The 16,447-nt window shown below is 37.4% G+C and overlaps 1 protein-coding gene across 3 annotated transcripts in view; it reads left to right on the forward strand.

Annotated features, from left to right (window-relative positions):
* Positions 1-16,447, forward strand: part of kcnh6a (potassium voltage-gated channel, subfamily H (eag-related), member 6a) — an 85,341-nt gene that overhangs the window by 18,382 nt on the left and 50,512 nt on the right. The window contains exons 3-6 of one of the 3 annotated variants that reach the window (XM_061981339.1): positions 454-603; positions 3,624-3,727; positions 8,527-8,836; positions 9,019-9,221. In XM_061981339.1, the coding sequence (XP_061837323.1) occupies positions 454-603; positions 3,624-3,727; positions 8,527-8,836; positions 9,019-9,221 (767 nt within the window). Of the gene's footprint in view, positions 1-453; positions 604-2,777; positions 2,821-3,336; positions 3,403-3,623; positions 3,728-8,526; positions 8,837-8,994; positions 9,222-16,447 lie in introns of those variants that run through there. The other 2 variants (XM_061981341.1, XM_061981340.1) reach the window with 2 other exon arrangements.

A 16,447-nucleotide genomic window follows, 5' to 3' on the forward strand; every position in this document is an offset into this window, starting at 1 on the left:
TAGTTACGGCAAACGTGTAGTTTTCACTCTAATAATTTCCCTCTAACATGAATAAAAAGCTGCCATTGTTGTTGGCAGTGAGAGCAGGTGGGCAGATTGTTCTCCTCATAGCAGCAACTCCTAAAACAATACGCAGAAATCTCCATCAAAGCATCCAACAAAACATCACTTCATCACAATACGGCGTCCAATTATTTCACGGCCAGGACGACCTTATCTGCACATTTTGTCTCTGCACGTGTGCTGTTGTCACGGAGACCAGCGCATCAAATCTTCAGACCCAAAATGTCATCGAGTCCTGGACCGTCTTTGGGTCTATTTTTAGAACACCCCGTTGCAGCGGGAAGACCTGATAAGAGTTTCGGCTCAGAGTAGCTAAGTTCCGGAAGGTTTGGACTGCAGATCAACTATTACCTTCTTCGCTCAGACGTTCTCGTTATTTTGTTTCCTCAGGCACGTGCAGACCCTGCATGGTGGACATCGTCCCCGTCAAGAACGAGGAAAGTGTGGTCATCATGTTCATCTTGGACTTTCAGGAGCTCGTCGACCCGACGCTCAAGAAGTCGGGCCTGAGACAAAGAGTCAGCCAAGGATGGGTCTACTGTGAGTACTTTTAGTGTACTTTTACAGTACTTTAAGTGTACTTTTTAGAGTACAGTCAAACCTGCCTGTACTGGCCAATCAAGGGGCACATCACCATAGACAGCTGGCCATCAATAATTGCTGTTATTTATAAAATGAATAAAGTTAAGTATCATGAAATAAAGTAATTCATAACAAGAAAACCATTTGTTTTGTATCCCAACAAGAGTAAACAATTCAATAATAACAACAACTAGATGAAGCAATTCCTGAAGGAATTGCGTGTGAATGCTCCAGTGCTGAAGTTCAACTGAAATGCTGACAGAATGTAGGCTGAATGTAAGAATAGTTTGAATGTTGAAATGGTTTGAATGTTGAAGAGTTTGAATTTTCAGGAAAAACAGAATTTGGTTTGAAACTTGGGAGAGTTTTAGTTTGATTGTCCAGGATGAGTGGAATGTGTTAATGTTGGAATGGTTTGAATAGGTTGAAAAATGTGGGAATTGTGCAACTTGGAAAAATGTCCCATTCATTTCAATGGGAACTTCCTGGAAATTTTGGGAAAAGCGGGATTTTTTTGAAAATGCTAAAAAAATGTGAATGTTATGAATAATGGTTGGTGTTGGAATTTTTTCAAATCGGTCGAGAAATGTTGAAGTATTAACATTTTTAATTGAGAAATGGTATTAGGGAATTCCTGGAATTTTTCCAGTACAAAAAACAACTTTGTTTTTTGTCCTGATTAAGAGGAATGTTTTGGCGGCGGAACGGTTGAAGCGTTTGAAAAAACAGGATTTCTGGGAATTCATGGAATTTTTTTGAACTTGGAAAAATTATAGTTTGAATTTCCAGTTTGGTGGAATATGTTGAAGGTGGAATGGTTTGAATCGGTTGAAAAATGTGAAAATGGTGGAAGATTGAAAAATGGCCAATTCATTTTGAATGGGAAAAATGTCCCGGAAAACCTGGAATCCTGGGAAATCTGGGAATTTTTTTTAATTTGTCAATGGAAAGCCCGTAATTCCCGAAAAGGCTGAACAGTTTGAAGTTGGAAGGGTTTGAATCGGATGAAAAATGTGGAAGGTAGAGCGCGCCAAAATCTGGAGAAGAAGTAGAAGAATAAATAAATGCATTTTAGTATAAAATACTATATTAGTTAGTTAAAAGTACATCCATCAACATCATGCATCATTGCAGAACATTTTGATATTAGTGGCAGTTTTTCAGAATAAAACAACAATTCCAGGATGCAAAATAAGTGGCCACATCATACAGATGGCCGCTGTAGACAAGTTTGATCATACTGCTTTTTCATGCGAGGGACATTTCTGTGACCGCTACAGACAGGTTTGACTGAATGTTTTCATGGTTGTTGCTTTTTTTGCACTCATTTGGGAATCAGACCCTATTTGACATAGCAAATAGTGTCTGATTCCCATCTCCAGCATTGGTCGACCTACAAATAAGTCTCAAGAAGGCATGCTCGGAAATGCACAAGATGTTGGTCATTTTGGTTTTAAAGAGGCAGTTTCTCCTTTCATTTCCCCCTCATTTCTTGTATTAAACCATTTTTTTTAACCAACTTTTTCTCATTTTTCTCTCGTTTTTTGATAGAATTTTGTTGATTTTGTGTCATTTCTTGTCTTTCTGCTTGTTTCTTATCCTCTTCTTCTTTTTACTGTTGTCTTATTTGTGTTGCTAACCTGCTGTGTCTCATCTTACTGTCACTCTTTTTTCTAGTTTTTTTGTCCCATTTTTTCCTGTGTGTTCTTCCTTGTCTCTATACTTAAGTTTCTTATCCTCTTTGTCTTCTTACTTTTGTCTTGTTTTTGTCGCTTATCTTCTCTGCCTCATCTTGTATCATGGTTTTTCAATTTTTTTTCACCGTCATTTCCTGCTTGTTTCTTCTCTTTTTGTTGTCTTTTTATTACTTTTTTTTTTCCCAACTTAGATCTCATTTGTGTTGCTTCGTCTCCTTTTGCATCTGATCTTTGTCTTACTTTTTGTTTACATTTTGTAAATTTTTTTCATTTCTCGTCTTTCTGCTTCTTTCTAATTGTCTTTTTCGTTTTACTTTTAGAGTGTTTTTTTACTTTTGTTTTGTCTGCTTACTTCCTGCGTCACATTTCCTCTCACAGTTTTTTTGTTCCGTTTTTTACCATTTTTTTTATCATTTCCTGCTTGATTCCCGTCTTTTCCTCTCAACTTTTTGTTAGATTTTCTCTACAATCTAGACAAGTACGTGTGTCCTTTCTTGTCTTTCTGCTTGTTTCTAATCTTCTTTGACATTTTTCTTGCTTTTGCCTTGTTTTTGTCGTTAATCTCTTGCATATTTCAACTGTAATTTTCTGCTTGTTTTGAGTCTTTTTTTTTTACCCTTTTCTCTTAATGTTTGCCTATTTTTATTGCTCCTTTGCATCTTGCGTATAATTTTTGTTTGAGTTTTGTCCATTTTGTGTAATTTCTTGTCTTACTGCTTGTTTCTAATCATTTTTTTCTTCTTAATTTTTGTCATTTATAACCTCCGTTTCATTTCTTCTCACTGTTTTCTTCGGTCTTTGAACCATTTTTTGTCATTTCCCTCTTGTTACGTCCCTTTGTCTCCCAGCTTTTGTCCCAATTTGTCACACTTATTGTGTAAAATCTCAAATCTGGACAAATATGTCCTTCCTTCCATTTCTTGTCTGTCTGCTCATTTCTTATCCGCTTTTTTGTTAGTTTTTTGTGTTGTTTCTTGTCTTTTTTGGCATTCTCTCTCTCTTCACTTTCCCCCCCTACTTTTTGGTCAGTTTTGACTTGGAACCATGAGAAATTCTAAAAGTGGGTTAAACTGCACCCCCATTTGTTTAGGATTGTAGTTGTTTACTCATTTATTTACTCTAATAAATGAGAGTATTGTTATGTAACAATGGCTGCATTGGTAGGCTAACATTGCTTGCTTTCCAATGAATGCTACAGCCATCTTTAAAAAGAACAAGTGCTTTATTGTGTTATAGACACAAAACTATGTGTCTAAACTTTAATCTTGGTGTCTCTCGCAGGTCAGAACCGCAGGTTGAAGATGCGGCTACCGGTGCTGCACTCCAAGCGCCGTCAATCGTTGTCCAAAGATCAGTTTGAGGGGGTGGTTGTGGACTACCTGCAGGTATGTAATGAGATTCAATTCAACACATTTATCAAAAAGTGCTGACTTTGAAGTGATATCGCTGTTCGGTATGATGCAGTAACCTACAACACTGCAAAGCACGAGCACATATTAAACATTACGTTACGTTAATACCAAAAGTCAGATTTATTATTATTGCACAGGCCGGATTTTGTGTTTGCCTTTACTTCCTATTGACAGCAGTGTGTGTATAAATCCTAAGGAGCTTGACCCTAAACGCCTCGTGCGCCTGACAGAACAAAGCAGGCATCTGTGCAGCCATCATTCCCAGGCGGCCGAGTCGCTCAATTTTTTTATTTTATTTTCCAGTGTGGTCACATGAAATTCCATGTGAACGTTCCTTTAAAAAGGACAGCAAAGAGATTAATTAAAAACAAACGAGTCATTCAGTCGCTGTTTTGAGGGATGTCACTTCCTGACAGGATCCATGAGAACATTCCGGAAACAGACTCGGTCAAGTCGGACACGTTTACACACACAGCCTGAAACATTCCTCTCTCTCCTGCTGCCGCGCCTGCACACAATAACTGTATGACTTATAATAATTCCATTATACTCTTCGGCCTATCTCAGCGGTCATGGCATGAGAGGCGGGGTGAATACTGACACCTGACCAGTCAATTATAAACGCTTGACCTGTCAAAATACAGCTCATCTTTGACACCAGTGTCGAGTACACAAACCGAAGTTACACACTGTTAATTCACAGTAATTATATCACATATTAGTAGTACTAAATAGCAGAGGTGTGGACTCGAGTCACATGACTTGGACTCGAGTCAGACTCGAGTCATGAATTTGATGACTTTAGACTCGACTTGACAAAATGTAAAAAGACTTGCAACTCGACTTAGACTTTAACATCAATGACTTGTGACTTCACTTGGACTTGAGCCTTTTGAATTGACATGACTTGACATGACTTGCTACTTTCCCCAAAACCCAAAGATGAAAAAGTTATTCGGGAGCGCTCCGTATTTTTCATTGTGTACTTGTCTATCAGCGTTGCGTGTGTCAGCTGGTGTGGTCTCAGTACAACAGCCAATCAAATTAGATCTACTTTGTTTTCATCACACAGCATTCATCCAATCAAATTGCAGAACAACCAACAAAGAAGACATGTCCAAACCACAAGCCAGTGAACAAAAAATGATACCTAAAATAATTTCGTTTGGGTATAAAAATTACGAGGTGGTCAACACAAAACGGTTTGCAGTATGCAACACATGCGGTTCGAAAATTACTGATGGAGAGGCAACAACTTCCAACTTCGTCCGGCATTTGAAGTTGCACAAAGAACGGTAAGTTTTGAATGTAAGATAACGTTTATTGGCTAAGTAACGTGACTTTTATTTGCTATGTAGTTAAATCAGTGAGGCTGTAAACTCACTGCTAACGTTATTGCAAACATGGGAATCTGTTGCAGTTCACTACCTTATTCATACTTTTTGTTCAGTGATTTTTTTTAAGCAGGGTTACGTTAGTCAATATATCACACGTAACGTTAGACGGCGGTCAGCAGCACCGCGTATTTTAGCCACCTAAAAAAAGACAAAAATAGTAAAATAAAGGTCAGTTAAAATGTATACTATATTATGAATATGTGTACCGTTTTAGCTAGCTTTCTGACATACTGTTGGTTGTTCACCTCAGTGGTCCCCAACCACCGGGCCGTGGCCCGGTACTGGTCCGTGGATCGATTGGTATCGGGCCGCACAAGAAATAATTTTTTTTTTCTCTTTTTTTAATTAAATCAACATAAAAAACACAAGATACACTTACAAGTAGGGCACCAACCCAAAACAACTCTCTCCCCCCTTTTGTTCTGGGCATTGAACATGAAGACTCTTCCTTCACTGTTCCGAGTGGCCATGAGAGTCTTGGCAGTGCCTGCCTCCAGTGCTCCAGTGGAGCGAGTTTTCAGCCATGGTGGCATCATACTACGCCCCCATCGTGCACAAATGACTGACAGACTCTTGGCTAATTTGGTCTTTTGCAAATGCAATGCAGCATAGGGCCCTGACATATAAAAAGTACAACTTTTTTGTTATGTTCACGTATATGTCATGTTTTTTCAATGTTAACACTTTTGTACAAATAAGTACATTTGCACTTTATTTTTCAATGTGTTTGTTCTGTAAAGGAATGAGTTAATGTTTAAAATGACTGGTTAATAGTGCTATTATAAAGTGCAATGTCAGCACAATTTTCTTTCCTGCAATTTAAAATGCACTTGTTTTAATAAATAAATACAGCGTTTGAAAAGCATACACAATCTGTGTTAATATATTAGTCTGTGGTTAAAAGGACTTGAAAGGACTCGAAACTCAAAATGCAGGACTTAGGACTTGACTTGAGACTTTCCAGTCTTGACTTTGGACTTGACTCGGGACTTGCCTGTCTTGACTCGGGACTTGACTCGGACTTGAGGGCAAAGACTTGAGACTTACTTGTGACTTGCAAAACAATGACTTGGTCCCACCTCTGCTAAATAGTATTTAATATTCTATGAAGCGGAAATCTCTAAGGCTGATAAAAATCGTAATTTCATCATAATTTTGGGTGAAATACTTTTGAAGTCGCACAAAGTCATCAACAAATCAACAATAACAAAACAAGATATTCACATTCTGTATATCGATATGCTAATTATTTTTCAACTCATCAAATTATTATGAATTATTCAACTCAAGAGCATGTAGGGCAATTACAACAACATTGTCACTCCAGTATTTATGTCTTTAGTCATTCACCTATACTCTGTCGACTTACTTTCACTTATTTTTTATTGAAGATATGACTTGTAAATCCTATGTATTATGTGTCACCATGTAAAAGATATGGTGAAAATTAATAATCAGTGTTAGAGAACATTGAATAAGCTCTCTTGCGTTGAGTGAGTTGTGCAAGCGTAAACAGGATGTTCTTTAATATAACTTGTTAAACTTGTCTGCACATATAACCCATACCATACCATACAGAGCTGTATCGTATCATGCCGTACCATACCACACAGTGTTGTATCATATCATGCCGTACCATTCCACATAGTGTTGTATTGTAACATACCACACAGTGCTGTACTGTATCATGCCGTACCATACCATACAGTGCTGCACCATATCATGCTTTACCATACCATACCATACAGTGTTTTATCATATTGGCCATACCATACAATACTATTAAGTGCTGTAATGTACCGTACCACCACTAAATATCATCACATATCCCCACATATCAAATATTTCACACATATAACATATTACACACATCACCACATATCACACATCGCACCACATATAACACATATCGCATACCCCATATCACACCACACATAGCACATCTGACCACATATCACACCACATATCACCATTTATCACACATATTACACATATCACCACCTATAACACATACAGTATAACCACATATCACAGCACATATCAGCACATATCACCACATATCACCATATATCGCACCACAAAGAACTAATATACCCACATATCACAAAAAATATTGGACATATTACCACATAACACTACATAACATAACACATATCGCCACATATGACCACATATCACAACACATATCACACATATATCACCACATATCACAACACATATCACCTCATATCATCACATATCACCACATGATTCCCGAGCGCGGCCACCGCTGCTGCTTACTACTCCCCTCGCCTCCCAGGGGTGTAACAAGGGGATGGGTCAAATGCAGAGAGTAACATCGCCACACCTTGTGTGCGTGTGACTAATAGTGGTGCTTTTTAATATCACCACAAATAACAACACATATTACCATATATTACCGTACATCAAATCAAATCAAATCAACTTTATTTATAAAGCACATTTAAAATTTACCACAGGGGTAGCCAAAGTGCTGTACAATGAGCAGGTTAAAAGATAAAACGAGTACCGAGCAAACACAACACAACACAAACAGAACACGATAAAAAATAAATAATTAAAATAGAATAAATAAAAACATAAAAACAGGATCACAGCAGGTGTATTATGGGGCGCCATTGCAGGATGGATATCACTCAGTGTTAAAAGCCATGGAATAAAAGTATGTTTTTAAGAGAGATTTAAAAACAGGAAGAGAGGAGGCTTGTCTAACACTCAGGGGTAGGTCGTTCCAGAGCTTGGGAGCAGCAACGGCGAAAGCTCTGTCACCTCTAAGCTTCAGCCTTGTGTCAGGGACCGTCAACAGCAGCTGATCGGCTGATCTTAAGGATCGGGTGGGGCAGTAAGGCTGAAGGAGGTCGGAGAGATAGGTTGGCGCGAGGTTGTTTAGACATTTAAAAACAAATAAAAGGAGTTTAAAATGTATTCGGTAACGCACAGGGAGCCAGTGAAGGGACGCTAAAATAGGGGTGATGTGCTCACGTCTGCGGGTCTGTGTTAGCAGACGAGCAGCAGAGTTCTGCACGAGCTGCAGGCGGGCGAGGGAGGCCTGGCTAATGCCAACATACAGGGCATTACAGTAATCAAGACGAGTCGAGATAAAAGCGTGGATTTCACCATACATCGCCACATATCACCACATATCACCATGTATCACACATATCACCCCACATATTATGAGCCAAATCTTTGAGCTCACTTCAGCGAGTGTTACAGAAATCTTTCATTTTCACTTATATCTAGATCTGCACCAAAGCCCAATAGGTTCTACAAACTGGTGCCCCATATCTGAACCGAATGAAACACATTTGAACATTCGGTCTGAAGTGTGACGTGTCCCCCGTCCTCTTTCAGCCCAATAGTGAAGATGTCCCCCTGAAGGAGTTTCGCATCCCGTCCAAGGAGAGCTGCATGCAGTCAGAGACGGAAGCCCTCATAGAACAGGACCTGGACCCCCCGACCCCGACCGCCCAGCCCTCTGCCAAGCGGCGTTCCTTGCTAACTGAGCGGCTGGACCCAGGTATCCCTTTCGCCATCGGGATCTTGCCCCGGAGTTGTTCCCGGGACAGCGTGCGAAGCCTGAGACGCGCCTCCTCGCTGGACGACATTGACGGGATGAAGGCGGAGTGGAACACTCGGCCAGGAGAAGCCCAGAATAACACCAGTGAGTCTCACCTCGGCAAGACTCAAATACACCTGATGACATCATCTTATACAACTGCTCACTTTTGACGATTCACTTCACATGTTAAATATTATTTCCTATTGTGGCTAAAGTTTGCTTCATACTGACAACTGTTCCTCATATTTTACGGTATTGAGCCACACAAATGGTCTCTGGTACAGATCTGAAGCCAAGCGTGCTCAGCTCCACGTCCGACTCGGACCTGATGAGGCACAGAACCATCAGGACCATCCCCCAGTTGACCCTCACCTTCAGCTCGGACCGCGTGAGACCGCCATCGCCCACTGAGATCGAAATCATCGCCCCCAGCAAGGTCAAAGATCGGACCCAGAATGTCACTGAGAAGGTCACCCAGGTCACACAGGTATCCATGTCATGATCACATCATGATTTATTAATCCTTTATGAATAATGACGTCCTGATTTATGAGTGATTTAACACAAGTAATGATGTCACGATGATATCATGATTTATGAATGATGATTTTGTGATCTATTAATGATTTAACGCAAGTAATAATTTCATGTTATCATGATTTATGAAGGATTTAACACAAGTAAGGATGTCACGATGACATCATGATTTATGAAGGATTTAGCACAAGTAGGGATGTCACGATGACGTCATGATTCATGAATGATGAGTTTGTGATTTATTAATGATTTAACACAAGTAATGATGTCATGATATCATGATTTATGAAGGATTTATCGCAAGTAATGATGTCATGATATCATAATTTATGAATGATTTATCGCTAGTAATGATGTCATGATGATATTATAATTTATGAATGATTCAACGCAAGTAATGATGTCATAATGATATCATGATTTATAAATCATTTATGAATAATGGTGTCTTAATTTAACTCAAGTTATGAATGATGATTTTGTGATTTATTAATGATTGAACACAAGTAATGATGTCATGATATCATAATTTATTAATAAATTATGAATGATTTATCACAAGTAATGATGTCATGATATCATAATTTATTAATGATTTATCGCAAGTAATGATGTCATGATATTATAATTTATGAATGATTTATCGCAAGTAATGATGGTATTAGAAATTATGAATGATTCAACGCAAGTAATGATGTCATGATCACATCATGATTTATGAATCGTTTATGAATAATGATGTCCTGATTTATGAGTGATTTAACACAAGTAATGATGTCACGATGATATCATGATTTATGAATGATGATTTTGTGATCTATTAATGATTTAACGCAAGTAATAATTTCATGTTATCATGATTTATGAAGGATTTAACACAAGTAAGGATGTCACGATGACATCATGATTTATGAAGGATTTAGCACAAGTAGGGATGTCACGATGACATCATGATTCATGAATGATGAGTTTGTGATTTATTAATGATTTAACACAAGTAATGATGTCATGATATCATGATTTATGAAGGAACTATCGCAAGTAATGATGTCATGATATCATAATTTATGAATGATTTATCGCTAGTAATGATGTCATGATGATATTATAATTTATGAATGATTCAACGCAAGTAATGATGTCATAATGATATCATGATTTATAAATCATTTATGAATAATGGTGTCTTAATTTAACTCAAGTTATGAATGATGATTTTGTGATTTATTAATGATTGAACACAAGTAATGATGTCATGATATCATAATTTATTAATAAATTATGAATGATTTATCACAAGTAATGATGTCATGATATCATAATTTATTAATGATTTATCGCAAGTAATGATGTCATGATATTATAATTTATGAATGATTTATCGCAAGTAATGATGGTATTAGAAATTATGAATGATTCAACGCAAGTAATGATGTCATGATCACATCATGATTTATGAATCCTTTATGAATAATGATGTCCTGATTTATGAGTGATTTAACACAAGTAATGATGTCACGATGATATCATGATTTATGAATGATGATTTTGTGATCTATTAATGATTTAACGCAAGTAATAATTTCATGTTATCATGATTTATGAAGGATTTAACACAAGTAAGGATGTCACGATGACATCATGATTTATGAAGGATTTAGCACAAGTAGGGATGTCACGATGACATCATGATTCATGAATGATGAGTTTGTGATTTATTAATGATTTAACACAAGTAATGATGTCATGATATCATGATTTATGAAGGATTTATCGCAAGTAATGATGTCATGATATCATAATTTATGAATGATTTATCGCTAGTAATGATGTCATGATGATATTATAATTTATGAATGATTCAACGCAAGTAATGATGTCATAATGATATCATGATTTATAAATCATTTATGAATAATGGTGTCTTAATTTAACTCAAGTTATGAATGATGATTTTGTGATTTATTAATGATTGAACACAAGTAATGATGTCATGATATCATAATTTATTAATGAATTATGAATGATTTATCGCAAGTAATGATGTCATGATATCATAATTTATTAATGATTTATCGCAAGTAATGATGTCATGATATTATAATTTATGAATGATTTATCGCAAGTAATGATGGTATTAGAAATTATGAATGATTCAACGCAAGTAATGATGTCATGATCACATCATGATTTATGAATCGTTTATGAATAATGATGTCCTGATTTATGAGTGATTTAACACAAGTAATGATGTCACGATGATATCATGATTTATGAATGATGATTTTGTGATCTATTAATGATTTAACGCAAGTAATAATTTCATGTTATCATGATTTATGAAGGATTTAACACAAGTAAGGATGTCACGATGACATCATGATTTATGAAGGATTTAGCACAAGTAGGGATGTCACGATGACATCATGATTCATGAATGATGAGTTTGTGATTTATTAATGATTTAACACAAGTAATGATGTCATGATATCATGATTTATGAAGGATTTATCGCAAGTAATGATGTCATGATATCATAATTTATGAATGATTTATCGCTAGTAATGATGTCATGATGATATTATAATTTATGAATGATTCAATGCAAGTAATGATGTCATAATGATATCATGATTTATAAATCATTTATGAATAATGGTGTCTTAATTTAACTCAAGTTATGAATGATGATTTTGTGATTTATTAATGATTGAACACAAGTAATGATGTCATGATATCATAATTTATTAATAAATTATGAATGATTTATCACAAGTAATGATGTCATGATATCATAATTTATTAATGATTTATCGCAAGTAATGATGTCATGATATTATAATTTATGAATGATTTATCGCAAGTAATGATGGTATTAGAAATTATGAATGATTCAACGCAAGTAATGATGTCATGATCACATCATGATTTATGAATCGTTTATGAATAATGATGTCCTGATTTATGAGTGATTTAACACAAGTAATGATGTCACAATAATATCATGATTTATGAATGATCATTTTGTGATTTATTAATGATTTAACGCAAGTAATGATATCACAATTAATTAATGATTTATCGCATGTAATGATGTCACTATGATATCATGATTTATGAATGATTATTCCATGATTTATTAATGATTTAACGCAAGTGTCATGATGATGTCATGATTTATGAATGATTATTCCATGATTTATTAATGATTTAACGCAAGTGACATGATGATGTTATGGTAATGTCATGATTTATAAATGATTTATGAACGATTAACACGGGTATCGTTGTCAAGATTTATGAACGGTTTATCAATGATTACCCTCAGTACATATGTTGTAATGACATCATGATTTATGAATATTGATTTTGTAATTTATTAATGATTAACGCTGTTTAATGGAAAGCTGGGGTGTCTAAAGGGCGGCCCATATTATTTTTTATTGGCCCACTGCATATTCTAAACATACAATTATTCAACAAAAACAAAACAAAAAACAAAACTATATGATACTAATATTATTAATAATACACTTTTGTCACCTGTAACACAAGGCCAAATGCAGGCTGTTTGATGACATCAAGCACATGTAAACATAAAATGTCTTCATTGTGTGTTACAAGTATCTATTTATCTCTTAGTGGTGATTATTATTACTAGTAAATAATATTTCAATAGTTGCGCTATGGCACATAGCATTATAAACATTCATTGTACTATAAGTGTGAATATTTATACTGCAATTGCTTAATTTATAAATAGGATTATACATTATTAATTGGAATGGTAATAAGATAGCATTGTATTAATCAGAGGTGTGGACTCGAGTCACATGACTTGGACTCGAGTCAGACTCGAGTCATAAATTTGATGACTTTAGACTCGACTTGACAAAATGTAAAAAGACTTGCAACTCGACTTAGACTTTAACATAAATGACTTGTGACTTCACTTGGACTTGAGCCTTTTGAATTGACATGACTTGACATGACTTGCTACTTTCCCCAAAACCCAAAGATGAAAAAGTTATTCGGGAGCGCTCTGTATTTTTCATTGTGTACTTGTCTATCAGCGTTGCGTGTGTCAGCTGGTGTGCTGTCAGTACAACAGCCAATCAAATTAGATCTACTTTGTTTTCATCACACAGCATTCATCCAATCAAATTGCAGGACAACCAACGAAGAAGACATGTCCAAACCACACGCCAGTGAACAAAAAATTATGCCTAAAATAATTTCGTTTGGGTATAAAAATTACGAGGTGGTCAACACAAAACAGTTTGCAGTATGCAACACATGCGGTTCGAAAATTACTGATGGAGAGGCAACAACTTCCAACTTCGTCCGGCATTTGAAGTTACACAAAGAACGGTAAATTTTGAATGTAAGATAACGTTTATTGGCTAAGTAACGTGACTTTTATTTGCTGTGTAGTTAAATCAGTGAGGCTGTAAACTCACTGCTAACGTTATAACGTTATTGCAAACACGGGAATCTGTTGCAGTTCACTACCTTATTCATACTTTTTGTTCAGTGATTTTTTTAAGCAGGGTTACGTTAGTCAATATATCACACGTAACGTTAGACGGCGGTCAGCAGCACCGCGTATTTTAGCCACCTAAAAAAAAGACAAAAATAGTAAAATAAAGGTCAGTTAAAATGTATACTATATTATGAATATGTGTACCGTTTTAGCTAGCTTTCTGACATACTGTTGGTTGTTTACCTCAGTGGTCCCCAACCACCGGGCCGCGGCCCGGTACTGGTCCGTGGATCGATTGGTATCGGGCCGCACAAGAAATTTTTTTTTTTTTTTTTTTTTTTTTTTTTTTTATTAAATCAACATAAAAAACACAAGATACACTTACAAGTAGTGCACCAACCCAAAAAAACTCTCTCCCCCTTTTGTTCTGGGCATTGAACATGAAGACTCTTCCTTCACTGTTCCGAGTGGCCATGAGAGTCTTGGCAGTGCCTGCCTCCAGTGCTCCAGTGGAGCGAGTTTTCAGCCATGGTGGCATCATACTACGCCCCCATCGTGCACAAATGACTGACAGACTCTTGGCTAATTTGGTCTTTTGCAAATGCAATGCAGCATAGGGCCCTGACATATAAAAAGTACAACTTTTTTGTTATGTTCACGTATATGTCATGTTTTTTCAATGTTCACACTTTTGTACAAATAAGTACATTTGCACTTTATTTTTCAATGTGTTTGTTCTGTAAAGGAATGAGTTAATGTTTAAAATGACTGGTTAATAGTGCTATTATAAAGTGCAATGTCAGCACAATTTTCTTTCCTGCAATTTAAAATGCACTTGTTTTAATAAATAAATACAGCGTTTGAAAAGCATACACAATCTGTGTTAATATATTAGTCCGTGGTTAAAAGGACTTGAAAGGACTCGAAACTCAAAATGCAGGACTTAGGACTTGACTTGAGACTTTCCAGTCTTGACTTTGGACTTGACTCGGGGCTTGCCTGTCTTGACTCGGGACTTGACTCGGACTTGAGGGCAAAGACTTGAGACTTACTTGTGACTTGCAAAACAATGACTTGGTCCCACCTCTGGTATTAATATACATTAATAAATAACACATGGGTAGGAGGTTAAAAATGTTGTATAAATATTATTAAAATATACAACAAATTATGTTTAAAATCTATTGTCTATATCTACGAAATAGACCAAACTTCAATAATGTCTTTATTTTTGTCAAATATGTGATTTCATGTGTTCGCTGAATCAGAAGTTATCATTCCAGACTCAATCCACATTTGGCTTCAATGTAAACATGTAAAAACACTTTGACTTTGTCAAATATAATATTATAATAATAAATCATGTATCTGCAGCATAGTATGTACATTCAACATGTTAGATTGAACTTTAGTTGAAGCCTGGAAGGAGGTCTCTGTGTGTTCTGTTGTCTTTATTGTTCAAGTCAGGCGAATGTGACATTTGGACGTCGGTCTTGGTTTGCTGGCGGCGAGCGGCTCGCTACCTGTTGTGAGAAGCCGTCTCACCAGTCACTTCCTGTTTCCTCGCGCTGCGTGTGACAAGCTCCGCTTGATAAGCATCAGCGCCTCTGCCGCCTGCACTCGTGCGTAGGCCGAATGCGCACCGACATGTCTATAAGTGGCGGGGGGGCGAGGGCGTTAAGTGACATGTGCGGCCTCAGGCCAAGAGCGGGGAAGGAATAATCTCACTGGTGTGAACAATCTCACCACACAGGTGTGACATGTGTCTTCACGCCGCTTAGAGCATATTCTACAACACCGCCACAGACATGTCTCATGAAATATCACAAAAAAGGAAGATTTTTGTATTGCTCGAAAGGGCACGTGGTTTCGCAATGCATTGTGGGGCTGCAGTAGAGATGTGAAAGAGAGCAATAAACCGGATTAAAATGTATTTTACAAAATAAAAAAATCAAGGGGCCTCGTAAAAAAAAGTTGAAGTACCAGTAGTATGAAAAAACAAGTTGACTTTATATGCTTACCGTATTTTTCGGAGTATAAGTCGCACCGGACTATAAGTCGGACCTGCCGAAAATCCATCCATCCATCCATCCATCTTCTTCCGCTTATCCGAGGTCGGGTCGCGGGGGCAGCAGCCTAAGCAGGGAAGCCCAGACTTCCCTCTCCCCAGCCACTTCGTCCAGCTCCTCCCGGGGGATCCCGAGGCGTTCCCAGGCCAGCCGGGAGACATAGTCTTCCCAACGTGTCCTGGGTCTTCCCCGTGGCCTCCTACCGGTCGGACATGCCCTAAACACCTCCTTAGGGAGGCGCTCAGGTGGCATCCTGACCAGATGACCGAACCACCTCATCTGGCTCCTCTCGATGAGGAGGAGCAGCGGCTTTACTTTGAGCTCCCCCCGGATGACAGAGCTTCTCACCCTATCTCTAAGGGAGAGCCCCGCCACCCGGCGGAGGAAGCTCATTTCGGCCGCTTGTACCCGTGATCTTGTCCTTTCGGTCATAACCCAAAGCTCATGACCATAGGTGAGGATGGGAACGTAGATCGACCGGTAAATTGAGAGCTTTGCCTTCCGGCTCAGCTCCTTCTTCACCACAACGGATCGATACAGCGTCCGCATTACTGAAGACGCCGCACCGATACGCCTGTCGATCTCACGATCCACTCTTCCCTCACTCGTGAACAAGACTCCGAG

Source organism: Nerophis lumbriciformis, linkage group LG24 (genome assembly GCF_033978685.3).
Source record: "Nerophis lumbriciformis linkage group LG24, RoL_Nlum_v2.1, whole genome shotgun sequence".
Lineage (NCBI taxonomy): Eukaryota > Metazoa > Chordata > Actinopteri > Syngnathiformes > Syngnathidae > Nerophis > Nerophis lumbriciformis.